The sequence below is a fragment of the Limulus polyphemus genome, unplaced genomic scaffold (genome assembly GCF_000517525.1).
Source record: "Limulus polyphemus unplaced genomic scaffold, Limulus_polyphemus-2.1.2 Scaffold636, whole genome shotgun sequence".
NCBI classification, from domain to species: Eukaryota; Metazoa; Arthropoda; class Merostomata; order Xiphosura; family Limulidae; genus Limulus; species Limulus polyphemus.
The window spans coordinates 181934-192978 of NW_013666246.1; the positions used below are offsets into that span (position 1 = coordinate 181934).

Genomic DNA, 11045 nt, shown 5'->3' on the forward strand with positions numbered 1-11045 from the left:
AATCTTCAGTAGTTTAAAGTGTCAAGTTCGTCTTCATTGTTTCTTAAGAACCACTTTAATCTTCAGTAGTTTAAAGTGTCAAGTTCGTCTTCATTGTTTCTTAAGAACCACTTTAATCTTCAGTAGTTTAAAGTGTCAAGTTCGTCTTCATTGTTTCATAAGAACCACTTTAATCTTCAGTAGTTTAAAGTGTCAAGTTTGGTTCACTGTTTCTTATTTTCACTGAAAAACAAAATTCAAAACTTATTCTAGAACAATTTTCTCTTGTTCAAAGGATATTAGAGAGTAACCCACGGGAGACAGTCTAATGGGGACTATCTGCTAGCTGTTCCTAATTTAGTAGTAACAGACTAGACAGAAGGCAGCTAGTGAACACCACCCACTGACAACTCTTATACTACTCTTTCACCAACGAAAAGTGAGGTTGGTCGTCGAATTATAAAGCCCACACGACCTACAGATGCTCTAAACACCAAGCCATGCTAGGCCACACTTCAGATGTATAATTGTGGAAAAAAAACAACACACACACAAAGACACACTGAGATTGAATGTAAGGTTTCTACTAGATTAAAAGAACGAATTTTGAACAAAGTTAGATTGATTTCTTGGCTCAAGTTTTAAACTGTAGTTTTAAATAAGAGAAATGATTTTACAACATATTATGCTTCTGATACCATCTTGATATTAACAGACTTAATATTATATATATATTCATAAATTCCCATTTATAAAAAGACTTACTTTAGTTTATCCAGTTTCTGGAACTGCATCTCCTTCATCTCAAAGTCGGGCACCGAATCTTCAATGTCTCGCACACCAGGACTAACGAGTTGCTTCGCGGGTGAAGATGGTGATTTCACGCACAAAGACAGGTCCAAAATCTGAGGTTTCTCAAGTTCTCCATCTCTCTTTTCTTTTTGTTTCGCCTCCTGTTCTGCTTCAAGTAATACGCGGCGATAATCTTTCGGAAACACCTGCCAGAGTTGGAAAATTAGAAACCATTTATTTGATGACGTTTTACTAACACCACTTTTGAAAGTCCGTATTTTTATTTTTGTATATATATGACAAAGTTACTAATTTTATCTGCCGCACTCCCTAATTTTCAATTTATAACTATAAGGAAAACAACCAGTCATCAGCACCCAACACTCGCGTGAATCTTTTACGATATTGCACAGATTTGAACCCGACTCACCAGCTCTATCACTGAGCCAACCCGCGCGCCCCCTATTGAACGTTAACAGTAATAATGAACATAAAGATTATCCTTATGAACTTTTTAGAATCAACAGTCAACCTATTCGTGTGAAGTTAATTAATATCAGCCCGAACAACACACACACACACTTCATGTTGTGCTATAGAATAAAACATTGTACACAAACGCGTCTAGTCTCCAGAACCATTCTGAATTGTTATTTATTGAAGCTAAAATCCGGCTTTCGATACCCATGGTGGGCACAGCATAGATAGCCCATTGTGTAGCTTTGTGTTTGATAGCAAACATTTATTGACTGTGGTATTAGATAGCTGTTGATTCAAAGTTTTCATTGCTAGTTCCTCAGAAGGATCAAATGCTTAATCTCTCATTAGTCATAACTAACAATAGTGATTACTGAAACGTTACACAAGTTAGTTCCTCAGAAGGATCAAATGCTTAATCTCTCATTAGTCATAACTAACAATAGTGATTACTGAAACGTTACACACGTTAGTAATAATCGGTAAGAATGTTAAGTTAAATGAAACTTTACGACAAGTGACAAAAATGTTAAGGCAATTGAAATGTCAATAATAAAAAACACGAATGTTAATATAACTGAAACGTTAGGTGACGAAAATGTAAATATTAAGTGACAAGAATACTAATTGAAATATTTGTAATAACAGACAAGAATGTTAACTGAAACGTTAGTACTAAGTGACAAGAATACTAATTGAAATATTTGTAATAACAGACAAGAATGTTAACTGAAACGTTAGTACTAAGTGACAAGAATACTAACTGAAACGTTTGTAATAACAGACAAGAATGTTAACTGAAACGTTAGTACTAAGTGACAAGAATGTTAACCGAAACGTTTGTACTAAGTGACAAGAATACTAATTGAAATGTTTGTAATAACAGACAAGAATGTTAACTGAAACGTTAGGTGACGAAAATGTAAATATTAAGTGACAATAATACTAATTGAAACGTTAGTACTAAGTGACAAGAATACTAATTGAAACGTTTGTAATAACAGACACGAATGTTAACTGAAATGTTAGTATTAAGTGACAAGAATGTTAACTGAAATGTTAGTATTAAGTGACAAGAATGTTAACCGAAACGTTTGTACTAAGTGACAAGAATGTTAACTGAAACGTTAGTACTAAGAAACAAGAATATTAACTGAAACATTAGTACTAAGTGACAAGAATGTTAACTGAAACGTTTGTACTAAGTGACAAGAATGTTAACCGAAACGTTTATACTAAGTGACAAGAATGTTAACCGAAATGTTTGTAATAACAGACACGAATGTTAACTGAAATGTTAGTATTAAGTGACAAGAATGTTAACCGAAACGTTTGTACTAAGTGACAAGAATGTTAACCGAAACGTCAGTACTAAGTAACAAGAATGTTAACCGAAACGTCAGTACTAAGTAACAAGAATATTTATGTAAACAACTAAGTACCTTTACAAACTGGCATGATTTAGAAGGCCATCCATGAAGAACCGATTGTGCTACAGTTGAGCCAGTCTTTTCATGAAACTCTCGAACCAGGCTTTCTACAATGTCTATATCGCTCTGCTCGTCCAGCGGAAGAAGATAAACCATCATTTTATTACACTTGCTCGTAAATTTTTGGTCTCTGTGAGGATATGAAAACAAAAATAAAAACTACATAGAAACAGCACCTACAAAACGAGTATTTTAAACGATGAACAACAACAACAAAAAAAAGCATTTTAGATGAAAATATGAAGCACAAAATGAGCTAAAATGAAAAACGCCGAAAATAATGATAATATTACAATGATGCAAAACTAAAACCTTACGTATCTAACACGTAGGCTATTCCTCCGGACATCCCAGCAGCGAAGTTACGTCCCGTTGGTCCGAGAATGACCACTCTGCCCCCTGTCATATATTCACAGCCATGATCTCCTACACCCTATTAAGTCCACGAAAAACATATTTTTGAAAAGCTGGTAAATATGTGATTTTCTCAATATCCTACATATACACTCTGATCATTGCTTGGAAATTTTACAAACCCTAACAAAGAGATGCCTTTCTACTACATCTATATATTAAATGTATTTTAAATATTACTTTAAAACCCACTAAGGAAATAATATCTTACAAGATAATTACCTCTTACAAAAAAAACCTTTAAAAAATTCAATCCCTCGTGAATGTTAATCTTTAAGAAATTTTCTTTACAACGAAAACGTTTCTGAAGTTTAGTAGATCCCCCAAATTTTTTTTTTAAGAATCGTAAATAATGTGCTTCATTGATTGATTTATATTTTATTTTAATATCTTGCATAGTTCAAGTAATTAATTTTTCTATTGCGATCTCAATACGAGAAAACGTTACATTTGTCACACTAAAAAATATGTTTTTACTCTGATTTACACAAAATTATTCTTACTATAATGGAGCAATGGCGTGGCCGTCTATATAGCTATTTATCTATGTATGTGAACGAAATAATAAATACAGTTATGTCATCTGTTGTGCTGAAATACAACAAGATCTCAATGCCAGAAATGGTGACTGAGGTTTATGAAATGTGGCACCATCTGTTGTGCTAGTATTAGAAATGCCTGCTTACTTCAACTACAGCAGTAGCTCCCGAGTTTCTTACACAGAATCGTTCTGCAGCAATTCCCCTGAAGAACGCTTTCCCTGCAGTTGCTCCATACAAACATACGTTCCCGACTAATATGTTTTCTTCAGACTTGAAATGGCGTGGCATTCCTTTAGGTGGATATACAATAATTTCCCCTCCAGATAAACCCTGAAATCATATGAAAGTCACATTCATCAACTAGAACTGTGTTAGCACAACACGAATATCAACAAATAAACTAGGCTAGTAAAAGTCAAAAGTCTAAACTAAAAAAAAATGTGCTACAATAATGAAAACTATAGTCCAAAGTATACATGGTTAAACAATGACAACGAGATCCCTTAAGTATATAATGTTCCAACAACAAGACTCAAATGCCCGAAGTGCATAATGTTACAACAATGTGAACCAGAAATCCTTTAATATATAATGTTACAACAATGTGAACCAGAAATCCTTTAATATATAATGTTACAACAATGTGAACCAGAAATCCTTTAATATATACTGTTCCAACAACAATGTGAACCAGAAATCCTTTAATATATAATACTACAACAATGCGAACCAGAAATTCCTTCATTGTATAATGTTACAACAATGTGACACAGAAATCCATTTAACATATAATGTTACAACAATTTGAGCCAGAAATTCCTTAAGTATATAATATCACAACAATAAAAACTTTAAGCCCCTAAAGTAATAATTGTTACAACAATGAGAATCGGAAGTCCAGAATACATAATGTTGCAACAAGGTTAGTTTGGTATATAGATTTAAGACTAACCTAAACCTACCGGGCTAGCAGAACATCAATAGATATTACTGGGTTTACGGCCGAAAATATCGTTAAGAGCGAGGGTACCCAACTTACGAAACAATGCATTATAATTTTTATAAGTAAGAAATTAATTACAATATATTCAACTAGTACTATGACTAGTTTTAATTATGACATATTTTTAGTCCGAAAGATAATATTAATTTGTACATTAAGCTCACCTTTCCTACATAATCGTTAGCATCTCCTTCAAGTTCAACAGAAATTCCACGAGATAAAAACGCACAGAAACTTTGTCCTGCTGACCCTTGCAATCTGACATTGATGCTTCCCGGGGGAAGACCTTCATTTCCAAACTTCCTGTTGTGTTGTTAAACACGTAATGATTCAGTTAGCTATATTATCATCATTACAACGTTAAACATGTACTAATATAATACACTATACTATCATCATTACAACGTTAAACATGTACTAATTCAGTACACTATATTATCATCATTACAACGTTAAACATGTACTAATTCAATACACTATTTTATCATCGTTACAACGTTAAAGACGTATTAATTCAATACACTATATTATCATCATTACAACGTTAAAAATGTACTGATTCAAAACACTATATTATCATCATTACAACGTTAAAAATGTACTAATTCGGTACACTATATTATCATCATTACAACGTTAAACATGTACTAATTCAATACACTATATCATCATAATTACACCGTTAAACATGTATTGATTCAGTACATTATATTATCTTCATTACAACGTTAAACATGTACTGATTCAGTTATCATCATTATACCGTTAAACATGTACTGATTCAGTACAATGTATTATCATCATTACACCGATAAACATGTACTGATTCAGTTATCATCATTACACCGTTAAACATGTACTGATTCAGTTATAATTATTACACCGTTAAAAATGTACTGATTCAGTTATCATCATTACAGTTTTAAATGAAGAAAGACTCACGTATCTATTACAAAGTAAGAAGTACTGTAGTAGTTATCCGGATAACTGTCATTAACTATAAGCTTTCTTCTGAGTATTGGACGACTTATAACTCTGTCATTTTTTTGCGACTTGAAACTGTAAAAGTAGTCGTCTTATCTCATGATATGCTATATCCTATCTAAGTTGTACCACAATCGAATAAATTCCGGACTTTTTATGTCCGACCTCTGTCACCTAGGTTAATTCTGTGTTAATGAAAAGTATAAGATGACTCACTTTGCTACGTGATATGATAGAGTTGTGGCAAATCCTCTATCTTCGTTACTGATATCCATGTGTATCGTGATATCCTTTGCCTTTCCCTCTAGCACCTCGGCAGCCTGTCTTAATAGGAGATTATCCTAAAAATGAACAAATTACATACTATTTATTAAATCCTTTCTATGTACTGTTGCCTAGTAAGGCTAAAGAAAACACGCATAAAATAAACGAAAACTAGAAGTCAAGAAATATATATCGTATGGTTCTCATTAGAAGAAAACTGTTTAGCTACATCTATACGGGCTCGGTCATTTTGACCGATCTTGTAACCACCGTGTAACCATGAAAGTTTATATATTATAACTTTTGATGTATTACGTGTATCTTCATGAGATTTGGCAAGTTTTTAGTAAACATGACAAGGTCTATGCACACAAAAACATATGTTTTTACTGAAATCTTTTTATTAAATATATGTGTTTAAATTTATGTAAGTGTCTGAGTCAGTCACTAACTAGTTCTAATGCAAGTTGATTTTCATATTAAGGTTAATAATACGTTTCTCATTTTACAGTTTTCAGTTGCCATCTCTATAGCCCCAAAAACCTTCTGAATGAATATAAAACGTTTTGTTAAAAAATGTTTATATTTTACTAAAATTTCAAAAAATTATTTCTCCATTAATTCATTACAATATTTACAGAATCAGATTATAGTTCTGGGTATTACTGTAACTATCAATAACTTCTGATTGAAAAGTTCTTTTATCAAACAGTACAAAAGATATTAAGATACTCGTATGTAAGTAAGATTATTTTTACCAATCGTTTTTCGAGATCGAAATCTTGTCTTATACTTCCACCAATTATGCTAACTCCAGGACGAAGACTCATAGCATTTAGTAGGATTGGAGAAAAATCCAGAAGAGCTGCTTTGGGATTTTTAGTGTTATTGTAACGGGTCAAGAGGTCAGTTCTTCCTATAAGGTCCTGTAGTCTGCGGACTCCCATTCTTGCCATGTGCTCTCGCACCTGTAGTGGATGTACTTGGTGATTTATATTTTTATGTATGTATTTATATATAAATATATGTATATACATATAAGTAAAGAATGCTCAGTCTTCGATTACAAACAAAATTAGGTTTTATATGTATATATATATGTGTGTGTGTGTGTATATATTTTTAAGTATATTATCAATTAGCCATAATATCTACAAGAAATGAAATCACATATATATGCAGCATAACAGCTACTCTGCCAAAAAAAAACGGCTAGTAAAGAAACTTTTATTTTTTCTGTAAAAAGAAACGGCTAGTAAAGCAAGTTTTACTTCTTCTGTAAAAAGAAACAGCTAGTAAAGAAACTTTTACCTCTTCTGCCAAAAGAAACAGGTAGTTGATGAGGTGTTCTGGTTTTCCCTGGAATTTTTTTCGAAGCTCTGGATCCTAAAAAAAAACAATTCCAGAAAAATGTGAAGATACAATCAGCCCACTATTGTATAAAAGGTAAACTAGTTAATCATAGCTTAAACATAGCTTAAAAGGAAGTATTTGAATTACTCTGTTAATTAAATTTCTTTTCAACATCAGCATATATAGTCAAGTGTTATTCCCTCATAACTATTTGTTTGTTTCAGCACCCCCTGGTGGCTCAGTAGACTTAAAATACTAAAAATCGAATTTTGATTCTCATGATAGGCAGAGCACAGATGACTTATTCTTGTATCTTTACAACAAACAAACAGCAAGCTATTTGTTCTGTCCCTACCACTGAATTCGAGCCTCGAATTTTAGTGCTACAACTTCTCACGTTTACTACCAGGAAGGATTCACCAACTGAGGGTTGAAGTTCAATCATTACCAGCTCTACTCTTTATAATGGAGTATTATAACTTTTCAATAATCACGACGAACTCGAAATTTCACCAGATGTCATTATTTACCCAGGAAATTAGTGTACCGTTCTTCAAGTAAGTTGTTTAATATGTGACTGATGCCTGGGGCAGCATTCATTTATTGAAATCAACAAAGGGGTAATTCCTTACAAGCTCTATAAAACAAACACCTTATTGGCAGGAATGATTATCGCAAAATGATATTGCAAGTCCATGATATGAACCTTTATGTCTTAGGTATATATTGAAATATTTCAACTTCACAAACGTCATATTTAAATATCTGTTTAATATTGCAATCACGTTTCACTAGCCTAAAAAAGACTATAGCTAGTCCTTACACCAAAACCTAGCCAATTAGGCTGATACTTACATCTAACCTAGCCAATTAGATGGGTCCTTACATCACATCATAATAAAAAATGCACAAGCTGATGTCACATTTATATTTATAAGGATCTTGTGGGCTGATACTTTTATCAAAACTTGACGAGTGTAGAATTATACAGCTTTTAGAAGAATCCAATACTTGTGTGCCCTATCCATACTAAAATGCAAGAGTTTACAGAAAGACCACTTATTAGTGTACCCTATCCATAATGAAATGCAGGAGCTTACAGAAGAACTAATATACGTAGATTGTATCCCAAATAAAATGCAGGAGCTTAAGAAGAACCCAATATTTGTGGATATTTTCCATATTAAAATGCAGAAGTCTACCAGAGAACTCAATATTCGTTTATCCTATCCTTATTAAAATGTAGTAACTTACACAAGAGCCTAATATTCGTGGATCCCACAGTAAAATGAAGGAGCCTACAGAAGGATCCAATGTTTATGTGGATCCTATGTTTAAAGAAGCCAACCTATATTAACCTAGCTGAGCTTACTAACAATTGTCAGTTATCCACGATATGTGCACTGGTATATTCTATACTACAAACTCAACACACGCTATGGTTCATAACTTGGTTGCTATATTAACAGCACACGTATTGAAATCACGATGTGTTATTTAATGTTCACTGATGTGTCTTAACACATGATAAGGGTCATACCTGAGTTGCTATGCCAACAGGACACGTATTGAGGTGACACTTTCTCATCATAGTACAGCCAAGGACAATGAGAGGTGCCGTGGAGAAACCAAATTCATCAGCACCCAATATGGCGCCAATAATGACATCAAAACCTGAAAAATAAAACTTATTTAAACATTTTCCAATACAGAAAGTCGTGCTGAGAAACCTGCTATAAAAAATGTAGATTTTTAGAAAATCACTGTTCACAAAGATTGCAAAGTTACTTAAAATCATTTTTTATCGGCACTTATTCAGGAAAATATTTTATTATGGACTAAGAAATTACATGATAATTCTCCCTAAATGAATAATGTTATTCGTAGGACACAAAGCCATACAAATGCTGATCTTCCAACCATCTCTACATTTATCCAATGAGACGAATGGGATGATCACCATGGTAACAGTTGGTACTATTCCACTTGCAAAGAAAAGTGCAATTTAAGTCATAAAAGCATCTGTTGATCGTAGTGATACAAACTACTCTCTATGAAGGTCAGTTAAGTCAAACGTTACTTAAACATGTTAAGGTAATACAGATTATTCGTCTAAGAGGTTTTTATTCGAATAACAAAGTAATCAACCCTTAATTTACGCATTTGTATCATTCATTTAACATCTTGGGAAGAATGGGTACATCTTTAAGCGGGTGTTTCTATTTTTATATCCAACCCTGTACATATCGGCAGTATTTGAAATATCTATTCTTCCACATTTACTTTTTCTCTTTTTCACACAGATCTAGTGGTAATTGTAATGACATGTGATATTTATTTAATTAATTCTTTAAGCTGTACAAATATTGTTATTGTTCTTTATCAGTACGACATTTACTGAATAAGGAGTTATATTCTGATTTTTTTACCAGTACGAATTTGTCCGTCGACTTGCAAAACAACTCTCGACCTAAGGTCACTTTGGACAAGAGTCTGATGCGTTTCTGCAATACCAAGTTCCCAGGGAACTCCTGCTCCTTTAATCCCTGTCCAGCTACTAGCACCAGTCCCTCCATCATGTCCAGAAATCGTGATGTGTTCTGCTTTACCCTGACGGTATCAAAACAAATGTCTGAAAGGTATTCTCAAGTAGTTTAAAATAAAAGCTATTCAGTTGCTATATTGATATATTTACTACGTTCACCTTGGTTGCTATAGCGATACTTACTTATTTTACCTTAGTTGCTATAGTGATAATTACTCCTTTCATCTTGGTTGCTATAGTGATACTTACTCCTTTCACCTTGGTTGCTATAGTGATTTTATATTTTACTTTAGTTATTAACGTGGTGTAGTTATTCATGCTGTCTTTGTTACTATAGTTGTTCTCACCTTAAGTACTGCTGTGACAAAGTTACCCAAGTCACATAAGTTTCTAAAGTGATTAAGGTATTATTTTTATCTTAGTTACTAAATTGACTAAACTATTGTAGTTACTATCGTGGTAAAGCTATCCATGCCACTATGGTTATTAGATACGGTTAATCCGTCCATCTAACCCCAGTTTCTATAAAAGTGAAGTTACTAATATAGTTTTAGATATATATAATATTTTCTATTTTCATTTATTTACTCTTATTATATATATATATTCTTATTATTATCACTTTGCATTTTGAGATTAGTATTTGGATATAGAAATAACCTAAATCTCCTAAGTTGGTCAAACCTTGTGGGGTATTATTGGGATTATGGCTAACAGTGTCGTTAACAGTGTGGGCACACATCTGATGAATTAATGCATTCTAATCATGATAAGTGTTTTATAACTTTTCATACCAATAGTTAGAACAGTATATTAAATAAGCTGTATTCATTACTCGGTTAATTTTGAATTCTGATCTTACCTTAGCTACTCCAGATGCTACAACACCAACTCCGACTTCTGATACCAGCTTTACTGAGATCCTAGCATTTGGATTGGAGCATTTCAAATCATAAATCAGCTGATGAAATAAAACGATAAGGAAACCCATTAATAGAAAGCTGTAACCAACATACTTTTCTCATTAGGAATTAAGTTATGCATTCTAAATCTGTCGCTGAAGATGGAACACCATCATCTCCTATTCTTATAAACAGAGATTGTGTACGTTATATTAAAACGATGTTGGGGCTATAATTCCAGGTCAGTGTTAGACTTGCAGAGGATAGAGAAATTTGATAGTATAGGTTGATGTCCTGTTT

General features: G+C 32.9%; 1 protein-coding gene across 1 annotated transcript in view; it reads right to left on the reverse strand.

Moving 5' to 3' along the window:
* Positions 1–11045, reverse strand: part of LOC106459606 (putative glutamate synthase [NADPH]) — an 81845-nt gene that overhangs the window by 11300 nt on the left and 59500 nt on the right. Inside the window, exons 24-34 of the mRNA XM_022386128.1 lie at positions 10706–10804; positions 9728–9908; positions 8839–8972; positions 7257–7331; positions 6704–6913; positions 5898–6022; positions 4862–5000; positions 3839–4024; positions 3056–3171; positions 2691–2868; positions 745–977 (exon numbers count right to left, since the gene is read on the reverse strand). Of these exons, the coding sequence (XP_022241836.1) occupies positions 745–977; positions 2691–2868; positions 3056–3171; positions 3839–4024; positions 4862–5000; positions 5898–6022; positions 6704–6913; positions 7257–7331; positions 8839–8972; positions 9728–9908; positions 10706–10804 (1676 nt within the window). The remainder of the gene's footprint in view (positions 1–744; positions 978–2690; positions 2869–3055; positions 3172–3838; positions 4025–4861; positions 5001–5897; positions 6023–6703; positions 6914–7256; positions 7332–8838; positions 8973–9727; positions 9909–10705; positions 10805–11045) is intronic.